General features: G+C 41.2%; 1 protein-coding gene and 3 non-coding genes across 4 annotated transcripts in view; 1 reads left to right on the forward strand and 3 right to left on the reverse strand.

Moving 5' to 3' along the window:
• Positions 1 to 4,557: 4,557 nt before the first annotated feature.
• LOC108802656 (olfactory receptor 5I1-like) overlaps positions 4,558 to 15,007 on the reverse strand; it is a 13,157-nt gene continuing 2,707 nt past the window's right edge. The window contains exons 3-4 of the mRNA XM_018574514.1: positions 10,511 to 11,343; positions 4,558 to 4,641 (exon numbers count right to left, since the gene is read on the reverse strand). Coding sequence (XP_018430016.1) covers positions 4,558 to 4,641; positions 10,511 to 11,343 — 917 coding nt within the window. The remainder of the gene's footprint in view (positions 4,642 to 10,510; positions 11,344 to 15,007) is intronic.
• On the forward strand, positions 13,401 to 13,472 carry TRNAD-GUC. The gene has a single exon. It is a non-coding gene; the product is annotated as a tRNA-Asp (tRNA).
• Positions 13,830 to 13,903, reverse strand: TRNAI-AAU. The gene has a single exon. It is a non-coding gene; the product is annotated as a tRNA-Ile (tRNA).
• Positions 14,164 to 14,235, reverse strand: TRNAD-GUC. Its single transcript has one exon. It is a non-coding gene; the product is annotated as a tRNA-Asp (tRNA).

Below are 15,007 nucleotides of genomic sequence, written 5' to 3' on the forward strand. Positions count from 1 at the left end.
AACATACCAAAGTATCGTTGCTGATCAAGTTCATCCTATCATGTTGATGGCGTATCCCAATGGAGATGGCTTCTTCCAACAAGACAATGCGCCATGCCACGGTGCTCGTATTGTGCAGGAGTGGTTTCAAGAACATGAGGGAGACTTTACCTTGCTTAGGTGGCCCCCCACAATCACCAGATCTCAATCCAGTTGAGCATTTGTGAGACGAAGTTGAAAGAGCCATTAGACAGCTGGTTCCACAACCATCAAATCTCACAGAACTGGACACTGCTATTCATCAGGCATGGTGTCAGGTTCCTCGCATCCAGGCAAGGATTCCCCACAAGGCCACCGAGGCCCGGCCTCGGGGTGGCAGGGCGCAGAGGTGCGGCATCGGTGGGGAAGTTGCACTCTCTACATTTGCACAAGCAGGACTAAATGTAGAGTGAGGCAGCCGATTTTTCGTTTACATAATCGATCCCGGCTCCCAGCAAAGTCTCCCTGTGTTTCCTCTGTAAGAAACCTCTATAATGGATCCACAGCACACCAGCACACCTTGAGTTGGCTTAACACAATTTACTTTCAATGATAAAAGAAATGGCAATATATACATATATGTATAGGAATACACTTTATATAATTAACCCCTTCATTACTGAGCTTGTTTTTAGTTTCTGTTTGCTGTGTGATTCTTCCATGGCAGTAATATACTTTCTTACAAAGTGCACCCACATATATTATATATTGTTTTTTAGAGGACAGATAGGGCTATATATTTATGTCACATTTTTTAGAAAAATAGCACAGCTAAAAAAATGCATTAAATACATTCATTTATTTGGAAAAACCTCATGTTCCTAGGATTTTAGAAATGTTTCTGTACTTCTCAGCCCAAAACTAAAACCTAACATTTTTATCTTTTTTCTCTTAAAGCTAAAAGTGGTCACCTGGCATACAATGTCACTGTCACCAAGGGGTCTATTCACAAAATATTTGTTACATTTATTTTTTTATTTTACAATTTATTTATTTTTTTACACTTTTTACTATTTTTTAAAACATTTTTGACACCTCTATTTTATTTATTTAATTATATCAAGCCTTGACTTATTTTTTACAGATCTTTTCTGATCATTCCAACAACGATCAGAAAACCTTCAACATTGTAGCAGCAATAAAAACATGTAGCTAAATGTTTCTATTGCTGAAAGACTAAGTGTCACTTAGTGACAGCGACATACTTTGAACATCAATGTCATGAGGGGGTTAATGAAAAAAATTAACCCCTCAGGGTGAAAAACAAATCTGCAGCTCAAGATCTTTTCTGATCATTCCAACAACGATCAGAAAACCTTCAACATTGTAGCAGCAATAAAAACATGTAGCTAAATGTTTCTATTGCTGAAAGTTTAGGGGAAAGTTTAGGGGGAAAAAAGATGGTATTCATCGGGAAAGAGATCGGGTGTCTGAAAAAGCTTAACTCTTTCACTAATGGATGCCTCAAAACCAGCCTTACAGAACCCCAAATAGCTAATCACGTACAGTGTACGTGAGCAGTCACTTCGTGGTGGGACGTACAGTTTGCATCTCCCCTCACTTCAAACTGTATGGAATATTCAATTATAAAGGTGACTATGGGGGTGATTTACTAACCTAAACACACGCACGCACCAGGTGCGTGTGATTTTTACACATCAAAGCGTATTTATCAACCAAAAAGTCTCTATAAGCATGTTTCCACTAATGCCATATATGGAAAAATCATGCACATGATGCATATATAATGCTGCTTCTCAGTTTAGACAAAAATGGTTAGCTCATGCATTTACATTCCTGCATTCATCAACGCAAGCAACACAATGTAGAGCTAATTTACACAACATCACCTTGCAATTCAGGGCAGGGCTTTGCACAACACACCTGCTGGGTGTGTACACACTACAAAGGTGTTTAGATTCCACCTATAGATCATGCTGGGTTCGTGGTGTGTTTATAAGGTTAGTAAATCAACCCCACCATATCAGCAATGGATGTACTGACAACAGCCCTTTCTCAGTCTCAAGGTACCCTGGTACCTAACCACCTGGCCAGTGGTTTAATTTTTGGCTAGTCAACGGTGGGGCCCAATATATGTAGTTAACAGATTCAGTGTTTGGTAAGTAAGCATAGGCCAGAGGCCTCTCGTCCGCCCCGGAGGGAGAATTCTCATCAGGGGTGTCCCGTACTGTTATTAGATGTCTTCCAGAGGAGACATCGCTCAATAGTGAGATGAAACAGCAGGCCCTGCAGTCAGACGAGGATCCGGTCATCGGCATCCATCCGTCACAACAGAATCACCGCCCACGATCATTGCACAGTATGGAGTGTCACCCGGCAGGCTATCCTGACCAGTTGTTCCCTCGCTCCAGCAAACAAGTAGACAGGGACACAGCCATGGCAAGAAGGCACAGTCCCAGCAATACACTGTATCCAGCAGCTCTGTTCACACTGCCTGTTCTGCTGCCCTTTAGACATGTGCGATTAGTTTCGTTACGAATCAATATTTGTACGAATTTTCCTGAAATTCGTAAATTGGGAAGCATCCAAAATCCAAATTGCAGTTTACGAATTACTGCTGAGGGTTGCATTACAATACAGGCAGGAAATACGAAATTCCGTTAACGGAATTTCGTTCCGTTACGAACATTCGTTATGATGAAGTTAAAAAGCAAAATACCTTTGTTAATATTGGAGTTGATGAGTTTTTTTTTATCTGAAATACGAAATTCGGATCCGAAATCCGTTAACGGAATTCGTATTTCGTTTGGTTGACCAATCAGAGGTTTTCTCTTCTGCTGCTGAGGGTTGCATTACATATCTAGGTAAGGTATTTTTTCTTTTTGACTTCATCATAACGAATGTTCGTAAAGTTACGAAAATGTGCCGAAACTAACGAAAATTTGTATTTGGTATGAATCCGAATTGAGTTTCGGACACGAATTAAGAAATACGAAATAACGGATATTTCCGAAACGAAACAAATTTTTTGACGGTGCACAAGTCTACTGCCCTTTGCGTGCGGAATGAATCTAGATGTTCTCCTCCATCCAGAGTACACTCTCTTTTTCTCCCACAGCACTGTACTGGGACGTGTATTCTATAACAGCCAGTCCAGCAGGCATCTTCCTCAGCAAAGCACTCACGCCCCATAAGTCTCTGTTTGCAGAAGCCCCGGTCAGTTGCAACATTAGGTCAGTCTTGAATGAGCCTGCTTCACAACAGTGCTACACTAGATATGTTGTTTAAAATGTTGTATTGTTTGATTGTCAGGCTGAGCATCCTGTTTAGGAGAAGCAGCAGCCATTCAGCTAGAGACCAGAGTAGGACAGGCCTGGAACTGACCCCCTTACTGAAAGGCGGACAAACAGACACAGAGGAAGAGGAACTCAGGGCCAAGGAAAAGCTGCCTCAAGGCTGATAAGGAAGGTGAACTGTCCAGCTAGGAAGTACTACCGTGAGCTATGTGCAGAGCAATCTGTCTGTGAGGAGGAAAGCTGCAGTGTACAGAGCTTGGAGAGGTTGTGCTGTGTGCAGAGCAGAGAGAGCTGAGCTGTGGTACTGTACCAAGTTCTGCAAGCAGTAAAAACAACCCAACAAAATCTGACAGGGACTTGTGCTGAGGACTCTTTAGAGAGAGAAAGCACAGACTTGGGAGGGGAGTCCCGCAGTGTGGCATGACCTTTCACCTTGTCATTGGCAAGGATGCATGGATTAACTGCTGATCAAAGGACACTTATCCAACAGCAGGGATGAGAGGGCTCTAATCACCCTTTTACGGTTCCATCTTATTGCCTTTGTGGGAATTTAACTGCTGCTAGCAGGGTTAATCTAGTTCTCCTTCATGGTTACATTGCATTGTACCTATTTTGCATTGATCTTGCGCCAGTGTATAGTATCCGCTTATTGCTGTTATGTTTGCAGTTTTTTTTACTAAACTTCCACGGCAGGGCTTTCTTTCCTTTTTAAATGAAGCACACTTTGGGCTACTGGTGTGCCAGTGAGTGCTGGGTTCAGTTCGCAGCAGGTCACTTCTAACGGATGACAGGAGGACCTGTCTATCCAGCAGCACTCCAGGGAGTTATCACCACATATACACACAGTATATATTGCCAGGTAAAAGCCATAAGTCATGACTGCAAAAAGGAAGCTTTCTGTACTAACAAGGCCAGTAAAGAAAACAATCATGTAGAAAGTATGTTAGCAACGGGCATCTGATAAAATAAACCCAAACATTTAGTCAGGAATTGCTGCTGCTCCCTGCAACTACCCTCTTTCTCCTGTTTGAAATAAGCAATGATTCTTCATCTGAAGTCTTACCTCCTTTCAGGTTTATATTAGTATTGTTAGGCAAAAAAAATGTAGTAGTACATCTCACTGGAGAGGACAGTTAACTGTCCTCTCCAGTGATATCCTGGGTATTGCTAAGTACCCGAAATCTTGTGAAAGGCACTATAGCACAGCGCAGAGCATCTTGTCATGAGATTTCTGGTAATCAGCTTTCCCCAAGATCTCATCAGAAGGATGATGATGTCACTTTTACCTACGATAGGTAGAAGCCGGGATAAGGTAAGTATGATTACCAATCTTTTTCTCCACAACAATTTTTTTATGTATGATTTTGCCATGGGGGTGTGAATAAATAAGGGGACCTTGTTTTTCATAGTGCAAGATCCACTTTAAGTTTTTGTGCTGTCTGCCATTTGTGTATTATGTTTGCGTTACAGAGGTAGTGGACACTCTGTGTAACCAGGTGAATTAGACCCTAAAGAGGGCCTGAAGGAGTCTAAGGAACTGTCTGGTGTTCACCAGAGCACTCAGCAAGCAATGATGGGACACGTTGCAGGTGGTTCCCAAGTTACACTGGGGGTGGCAACAGCTGACAGCAGGCAGAAATGAACCATGGTGCAAAACCAGCAGGCAAGATCATAGTCAAAACTGGTAAAAGGTCAGGTCAGGGCAGGTGGATAACCAGGATCGCTGAGAAACAGGATAGTGATTCACAGAAGATTACACAGTGGAAGTGTTTCTTAGAACCTGCAGTCACAAGCACTGTGATAATATTAAAGTGGAATTGAACTGTGGAGGCTGTGCCCCAAAAAGGCAAGCAGATGGCCAAGGACTAGTCACCATAATTGCCCGTTATTCTTCCTGCAGCTGATGTAAATAAACATTGATGTAATGCATTTTATGATTGGATGGATATTAAGTAATTAATAGCAATGACCAACAATGTTATAGTTTGATTTTTTTTCCATGATATCCAGAGACTGTAAAACCTACCCCCCTCCCGCCCCTACCAACACACACACACATGTGTTTAATTAAAGCATATCTAATTGTAACCTACTCACAGACGTTGCTGTGTCAGTTCGTCTTCAAACCTTATTCAGACTTGAGCAGTATAATGCTCCACTCGCATCACCTGTTCCTCCTCACTATCGTCCATTCACAAAATGTCTTGTATTAAAAAAAAAAAATACAAGACATTCTGTGATTAGAGGAGGAAAGGAGGGGGCAGGGATGTGACTCCCTCTCCCTCTCTTTAGTGCCTGGAAGCTGGGTGTTGTGTGTAGGGGATGGCATGCTGCAAGGAACCACCACCATAAAGGTACCCCAAAATTATTCCTTGAAGGCATCTCAGAGTATCGGTAGAGATAAAGTGGTGTCATTTTCTGAACAGTACTATATAATTCTATATGGTAATCTAATTTGTAATCTGATCTGCAAGGGTGAACATTATTGGGAGCCTCCAGCAAAAAGTGATAACCTTAGGGGTGAGTGATTGCAGGGAGACAAAAAGGGGGAGATGTTCAACTGCACCAATCTCGGGCAGCAAAAAGAATGTGCAAAACTAGTGATATATGTGTGAGAAGTTGTTTTAAGTGTCTAAGTAGCAAGAAAATGTACTGGGTGCCTCCATCTCCATACATTGTAGTTACAATACAATTCTAGCAATATGGTTAGGAGGGCTCTGTCCTTGAGAGCTTCCAAACAAAATGGCACATATAGTATAATAGCAACACTATGCAGAACAAGATGAAGAGTGCTTTCTTGAGCCCTGCTGCTGGTGGTCAATTTTTCACTGTCCAGGGCACTGGATGTGACCTGTCCTCCACCACGGATGCCTTTACCCAGGTTACCACAAGGCATACCTGCCCATTCATTGCTGTGTAGGTCCCAGAATGGGAGTTGTGTCAGATTAGGGACCACACTATAAAGAGATCCTTGATAGGGCAGTGTAGCTTCCACATAGATTTGCTGAAAATATATGCTACGCATGCCTATGTTTTTAATACATAGATGAACATTTTTCAATAGCAGACAGAATCCTGAGCCGTTTGCCATGGCAACCAATCAACTTCTATCTTTAATTTTCAAAGTTTAACTGAACAGACAATTGCTCCAGATTCTGCCAGCTACATTTTTCATAAATTCACCCATAGTGTTTAAGGAGTGCTGCTTTAGGTTTGTGCAGTGCAGCTTTTGGCTGCCCACTCTGCTACTTTTATTTTGGGCAATACAAGATGTTGAACATTAGTTACTATCACCAGGACCGCTAAAATATTTATGCTATTGTTTTCCATTTATTATAAATGGAAAACAATAGCATAAAGCAGAGCATGTTCAGCTGACCAAAGTGCGACTGCAGCCAGCCGATGTACGGCTGTTTTCAGCCGATGTACGGCTGAAATCAGCCGTACAAACCTGAAGTGAATAGCCGAACTTCGGGTGGGTTATTCACTCGGCTGCCTTCGGCAGCTTTGTGAATAACCCTGTAAGTGTTGAATTGTTTTTTTTTTTTGACTGGCTGTTAGGTGTGCTAAAAATATGCAACTTGCTTTAAAAAGTTAGTTATTGTTTGCTAGGACATACTGGGGGTCTTCAACTGCTTTATGCTATAATGTTCCTCTGCACCTTTATGGAGGAATTGGGTTCCCTCCAGGCATATCTGCCTCTAATCTGCATATACCTGTGTATGTCCAAGGATGGTAGTTTTGTTAGGTTAGGAACCACACTATACAGATGTACCTTGACGGGGCAGTGCAGCTTTCACATAGATTTGCTGCAAATACTGTATATGGTACTAACATCTCTGTTTTTAATACAAACTGTTAAAGGAGTGTGGGCTTTGTCTGCTTTAGATTTGGGTGGTGTCACTATTGGCCCACATGGAACAAGTTGCAATATCAATTTTGATGGAAAAGTTGGGGGGAGAAGCATGGGGGAAGGAAATATCATGAACTCACTTTTTGACAGAATGAGTTTTAAGAAGAGTTGTGACATCCATACTGACATGTCAGTTAGAAAATTTGTGACACACAAGGACACTTAAGGAGTGAGTTGTGCAGTGGAGAGATATATTTGAGTGTTATCGGCGTAGAGATGGTATTTGAAGCTATGCAAGGTTACCAACTGACCAAGGAAGGATGTGCAGATAGTGAAGAGAAGGGGTCAGATTTTGGGTGAAATAAAGGAGTGCTTAGATAGGTAGGAGGAGAACCATGAGTTTTTTGAGGCTGGTGGTCAACTATGTCAAGAGCACCAGAAAGGTCTAATAACAAGAGTAAGGAGTAGTGGCCATTGTTTTTTTTAGCAGTTAGTAAGTCAATAGGGAGTTTCATAACTAAGGGCAGTCTCAATTAAGTGTTGGGGGTGAAAGCCGGACTGTAAGGGGTCGAGGAGGTTTTTGGGATGGGGTGACTGGTGCAGGTTTTAGAGAGGAGGGGAAGATGCCCATAGAGAGGGAAATATTGAAGGTTGGTGACAGGGTGAGCACAATACTGACAAGGTTGTGGTTTGAGAGAGAAAAAGGGGTGTTGGAGAAGTTGCAAAGAGTGCATAGGCTAGAGGACACAAGGTCTAGCATATTGCCATCAGAGTGAGTAAGAATGTGTGTCCATTGTGTTAGGTTAAAAGAAGATATTGAGTTGAGAAGTTGCGTGGCAGCCAGGGTGTTAACGTTAATAGCAATGTTAAAGTCACCAATAATGATGGTGGGTAATTCAGAGGAGAGAAAGTTGGGTAGCCAGGCAGAAAAGTAATCAAGAAAGCAATATACTGGTCCAGTAAGCCGATAAATTAAAGCAATCCTCAGGGAAAGTGGAGAAAATAGGTGAATACTGTGGGCTTCTACATAGGAGAGGGATAGAGAGAGAGAGAGGCGAAGGCCACCATGGGAGAGGGCAACAGGAAAGGCAGAATGAAATTCCTGAAGCCAAATTTCAGCAAGCATATTAAAGGAATTAGAAATAAAAAGATCATGTACAGCAGTGCTTTTTACAGAGAGAGCAGGCATTCCACACGGCACATAAGAAGGGGGGACTAGTTCTAGGAAGCAGGGGAGTAGAAATTACGGTGTGTGGATTGCGTGGATAGCAGTGAGTTTTTTACAGACAGAGCAGGCATTCCAGAGAGCTCAAAAGAAGAGAGGTTCTAGAAATCAGGGGAAACGAAATTAGGGTGTGTGGATTGTAGTTGCTGCCAGAGGAAAGGCAGGGCTGGTTAGGGGGGGGGTGAATATTAGAAAACAGAGGGCCAGGATTGGGAGAAATATCCCTAAAAGTACGGAGTAGTAAGTAAGGAGAAGCAGAAGGGTGAGTGAAGTGAGATGAGACCGAGTTTTATATGAGCACACATGCCCCAATGTTCTGGCGGTAACCCTAACAAGTGGGTTCAGAATGAGCAGGAGGTGGTAAGACCAGTAAAAGGGGGTAGTCATGAGAGAGGGTGAAATATATCAACTGTGGGGTAAAGGAAAGAATGTTTAAGAAGAGAAGACACAATCTTGAGAAGCAATGGTTGAGATGGATGGAGAGTAGTAATCAGGTTTAGAACTAAGAGAAGTGGACAGGGAAAACAGGATCACCTGCAGTCTGTCAGGAGGACTCTTAGTATATGTTTCTGCCTTGTTCAAGTGCCTTATCTAAGTGCCGTGACACTTGTATTAAAATAGACACTTTGATTTAAATAGACAAAAGTGACAATGCTACCTGCCTTCCCCCAAGAGCACATCTAAATGTATAGGACTAATGGGTGGGGGAATGTCTGCCAATTAATAAATTAGGACATGATAAAAGGCGCATGGGATGAATGAGCAAACTTCTCACACAGGCATGCAAGCAAGACAGGCATAGGCCTTTTAAACAAACAAAACAGGAAAGTGAGTATATATCAATACTATAGACATCAAATTTACAGCTGCAGATCAAATCTGAATGCCACAACAGAGGGTTGTAGTATCAAATAGAAGTTCATACAGGGTGGAGCAGAAATGGGATCTGAATACCTTGGAAGAGGGTTTTAGCAGCAGATAGAAGTCCATATGGGGTGGAGCAGAAATTAAATCTAAATTCTATGAAAGAGGTTTGTAGCAGCAGATAGATGTTCATACAGGGTAGAGCAGAAATTAAATTGAAATACCTGTGTGGAAGAAGAAAAGTGATGATGAGACGATGAAATCATTATATGCTACCTTTTAAGTGCCCTGACACTTAAAATAGACACTTTGATTAAAATAGACATAGTAAAAGTGCCAATGCCCCCTGCCAAATGTGAAATTTGAAATGTGAACAAGATGGCTGTCCCCTCATGACCAATGGCAATCATAGACCTGGAATTAGCTCCAGGAAAAGAAGGCCTAGGAGGTGTATGGTGTACTCTGTTAATTATGAAGCCTGATAACAGCATCAGGTTATTCAGGGCATCCTTGAGCCACATTTCAAGCAATCATTCAGGATTCTGCCTCTCTGTCCAGTTTTCCAGTGGGGCAGGTTCTCTAAATTATCCAGCTTAGCTTATAGGTTTGACATGGGACTGTATGACATTTGGGATAGGGTACACTAAATCTTAAGTACCTACTCCGTCCTTGGTTATCATTGTCCGGCCTCACAGCTTCTGCACGTCACGTTGTAAAAATAAAAGTTTTATTTGAAATGTGTCCATCTTGGTGGTCAGGGATGTCGTACAGCCTCCAAATTTGTGAGAGAGTAGTTTCTGCGCATGTGGCCAGAGGGCTTCTCAGGGTGCTGGTGTGTTTCCCTCAGACCATCTAGGACAGAGGTCAGACTTCAGGGAACAGGATTGCTTACTCAACTGGGTCATGCCTCACGCGTCATCACACAGAAAAACTTCAGGGCCTCGTGTTGGAGCCTTCTTGGGTGCATGGGAAGCAGACAAGCTTTTTAAACTTGCCTTGCCTGATATTCACCATGCTGTCAGAACGCGGTGGTGCTGTAGTGCTGGATGACCTGAGGTAGATTAAGAGGCAGGACAACAGGATGTGGGGTGAAAGCTGTAGCTGTGCTGTTTAGCATCTTCCCATCCAGGCCCTGCCCCCCCATATTTTTTTCAAAACTGTAAAACAAGGCGCAATTCAGATCTTAATACTCATTTTAGGCTTGATGCTCGCATAAAATTAATGTTGAAGAAGCATGTAGAATAAGCACACCTCTCCCTAAAACGAATCATTTCTAAAAGTTTTTTTACAATGCCTCAGTGCAAGCTTCATTTCTCGATTTCGGAAACTGTAGATAAGAGGATTCAGCATTGGGATAACCAATGTGTACACTACTGAGATGATCTTGTCTTGTTGTAAAGAATATATTGAGCTTGGTCTAAGATACATAAAGAGGATTGTGCTGTAGAAAAGAATAACGCAAATAAAATGAGAGCCACAGGTGGAGAAAGCTTTGCGTCTTCCCTGTACAGAACAACTTCTAAAAACAGCACGTAAAATAGAAGCATAGGAGATAAATATGACAATAATAGAGACAACTGATACAAGGGATGCAAATGTTGACAGAATAAGCTCATTTGTAGAAGTATCTGTACAGGAGAGCTTTAGCAATGGTGGAATGTCACAAAAGAAATGATCAATTTGGTGAGAGCCACAAAATGAAAGGCGAAATACGCAGCCTGTCTGTATTAAAGAATGAAGAAAGCCACCAATGTAAGATCCACTCAATAGCTTAAGACATTTTCCTTTAGTCATATTCCTTAGATAGAGAAGTGGATTACATATTGCTACATAGCGATCGATTGCCATTGCCGCAAGAAGAAAACTCTCTGTACTTCCAAGGGCAACAAAAAAATACAATTGGCAAGCACATCCAAGGTAAGATATACTCTTTTCTGCTGAAACCAAGTCAGTCAGCATTTTTGGTGTAATACCTGAGGAGTACCAAAGATCAATGAATGCTAGGTTAGAAAGGAAGAAGTACATGGGGCTCTGAAGATGGTCATTTGTCAATATAAGCACTATAATTCCGAGATTTCCAAAAACAGTGACCAAATACATAGACAGAAACAGTGCAAAGAGCAGAAAGATTGGTGTGCTTTGTTCACCAAATCCTAGGAAATAAAATGTATTTGTCTGATTGTAAGAATGGTGGCCAAGGACACCTGTTAACATTGGTGAAACATTATTGTAGACATAAGATAATTATGAGACCATAGACTGACTGGTGTAAATGTGCTCTATGTTAAGTACTACGTAAATCAGCGCTATATAAAATACCAATACTAAATACATAACTTTCATAAAAATGTCACTGTACACCTAAAGCCAACACTTTTTTAGATTTGATTAAAGTGAAGAAGGGACATTTTCCAATGGGTACAAAAGTTCTGGTGTCAACTGTCTAAGATGGGATCTCCTTCACTTCGGCAAGATTTCCTCTCATTTCCTGTTGGGAAAGAATGAAGTGAAGGGAAATCTACCCAAATAAACACAAAAAGCAAAAAATAAAACTGATAGGGGTAATAACCCTCCCCTAATCAACAAAAAACAAACAAACAAGGTTTTGTCTTTAGTTACACTGTAAAGCTTAGACATTTAACCAACCCTAAATACTGAGAGACAAAAAACAAAAAGGAGCGTCTCCATAGTGTAAAACAAATTTTAATGATAAAAACGCACAACTGTATTGTACTTACAAGAAGTAGGTAGTAAAAAGGCATGTAGAAAACAATGGGATGTCAAATCCTCTAGCAGCGGAAGTCTGAAAAGATGTGCATCAGCGTCCACTGCCCCTGTGTGGTCTCGGTCCATTGTTTTCGACATGCCTTTTTACTACCGACTTCTTTAAGTACAATACAGTTGTGCGTTTTTATCATTAAAATTTGTTTAATAACCAATAATAATTGTAACATATGCATTGTGCATCATAGAGAGAAAATACAGCATGTCAGCATTACCAACCATTTTCAAAGTTGTCCATAATGTTACCACATCAGAAGGTAGGTATTAGTAAAAAAAAAACAGCATTAAATATTATTTCTGATTGCAAATACATTTGCAAAAACTCTAGTTTCTGAGTCTCTCTTTTAATTTAATTCCCAATGTTGTATGGCTACTTGTATGCTTGTGTGGAAAGGATATATCAGGCCGCTGCCAACCCTGAATTTAAGACTCTTAACAAAGGATAATATGTATAATTTAGCTTTTTTTTTTTTTTTTTAGATATACAGTATGTGCAAATATAATTATGTCTCTTGGACTAATTATCCAAGAGAGATCAATTATCAATGTCCCTTATGTGAATGAAATAAGCAGTAACATTTTAACACAGTCTACTCATTAATATATCAATATAAAAAATATATATCAAAGGAAGAAACTTGTTGACATCTTTGGCATATTGTGATGGCTTTCTTACAGAAACTTTCAGTAATGCAAGAAAAAAATAAACTATCGTATATGCCATTGATGTGTGATTGGTGCCTAATGTACCAGTATCAGTTACAGAAACTGTTATTCTTTCCACACAGTCACCAATTAGTTTAACCCTTTTTCCATTGTAGGTTTAAATCTGACTGGTGTTTAAGGATGGGTGTAAAATGAACAAGATTAATTAAATTAAACACAGCCAACAGTTTGCTAAATAGTAATAAGAATTTGCTGTGTTAAGATTTATCATTCCACCAGGCTTGTTCTTTTCTCATAAGTTTTAAGAAAAATGTATAAAAATGTGCAACAATCCTTCCAAAAAAGTGAGTTTTTGGTAGTTGTAATTGGGGGTCTTTGGCCCAATACAACTAGGTAATAATGGGCCGAACACAACTGTCGGGTTCAAGACTGGGGGATTTACATATTTTTTATTATGTTATTAAACTTTAATTCTTTTTTTTTTTTACTTTTTCTTTTTTCAGTTTTAGGATCTTTTAGGATGACTAATGCTGGAGTAATCATTTCTTGCAGTTTGTAACATATTCCAGAAGGTGGCAACATTCCATAGAAGCTGTCACAACCTGGCATAGTGCTATCTCTGTAGGCAAAACAAATATCAATTTGTGGTTTTGTCACTCCATAAACACATTACAGTGCATTTACAAGGAGACGTATTTCTATTGTACTGCCACTTTCTGATGACCATAGCTAGTCCTCGTTAGTATAGTGGTAAGTATCCCCGCCTGTCACGCGGGAGACCGGGGTTCGATTCCCCGACGGGGAGGCTACATTTTCAACACGCAGATAATATAATCTTGCTTTTTACCTGTATAACATAACTTCTTACTCTGGTAGTAAGTGTCCTTCCTTTTCACATGAGAGATCTGGATTTTATTTCCTGATTAGGAGTCCAATTCCTTTTTATCTCTTATCAACATGCAATACATATCCTGCATCAAATCAAAAGTGTTTCAAAGCATTTGTAACTATTAAAATTGTGTTTTAAATAAATGATATTTTGGTGCAGCGAACTTTAATAGGTTTTGTACGAAAAGCAATGTATTGCATATGAACATCACAACAGCAAATAACAACTGTTTCAACACTTAATGTAAAAGAAACACTCCCAAAAAAAAAATTATGGCCCGTACGGGGATCGAACCCGCGACCTTGGCGTTATTAGCACCACGCTCTAACCAACTGAGCTAACCGGCCACTTGTTAAGCAACTCCAAATATAGAAAGGAAAAAAAAAAAAACCTGTACCACACTATGGACTGTAATATCTAATGTTCTTATGCTTCGTACTTCATGTGGATACCTTATAATTTCCTTTGCATGAGTAAACACAATGTTAACACACGTATTGAAGATAATAGTTGTGAGTCACATTTACATATTCAGACAAGTATGCAATGATTACATTGAACAGTAATGGTTTTTCTAGATTTAAATGCCTCTAAAAAAAAATGTAGCCTCCCCGTCGGGGAATCGAACCCCGGTCTCCCACGTGACAGGCGGGGATACTTACCACTATACTAACGAGGACTAGCTATGTGCTGCTCAGTGCGTGATCCAGAGGGAAGTGAATGTAATCATTTCTACAGAGTTCGACTCTGGCGGCATTTTCATGTGTGAACGGACCCTAACCCTGCTTATCTGTGTGTTTAACAGCGTTCCCAATGCCAGTGTTGTGTTGGTAAAATGAGTGCTCTGTTGACTTGAAAAATCTATGCTATCTAGTAAAATATGACCCTGATGTCGGGGTCCTTCAGGGTACGGCATCTGCTGAGAGTCTTTTAACCCTCTGCACTCAAGCCATTGTCAGGTTAGCAGTGGTGGAAGGAGCTGGTAATGGTAACAGAGGATGGTGGCAGGCTAGCAGCGGTGCCAAGCGATGGCGATGCTGTGCCAAGAGATGGTATAATAATGTTTTGAGGACCAGATTCCAAGAATTTTTTTTTTGCATCAGCGGCAGTGGTTCTGTACTCATTTCTGATCCAGGACTGACTAATATGACAAAGGGCTGGTTCACACCACAAACTCCGCGTTCCAGTGCAATCGGCCTCTGGAAGGCACTGGAAAGCAAGCCGGCCGGCTCCCTACGTTCAGGTGCGGAAGGGGGCATAGTGGTGCATTGAAGTCAATCATTGAGGGCCGTCAGGGCCGGCCTTAGGGGTGTGCGAGCAGTGCGGCCGCACAGGGCGCCATGGCAACAAGGGCGCTGTGCGGCCGACACATCTCGTCCTGGGGGCGGCTTCTCTCCCCCTCACCGCTGGGCGCTGGCCATCCGATATGACAGCGCTCCCTCGTCCGCCCA

This window comes from Nanorana parkeri, unplaced genomic scaffold (assembly GCF_000935625.1).
Source record: "Nanorana parkeri isolate BGI_ZX_2015 unplaced genomic scaffold, ASM93562v1 scaffold3012, whole genome shotgun sequence".
NCBI classification, from domain to species: Eukaryota; Metazoa; Chordata; class Amphibia; order Anura; family Dicroglossidae; genus Nanorana; species Nanorana parkeri.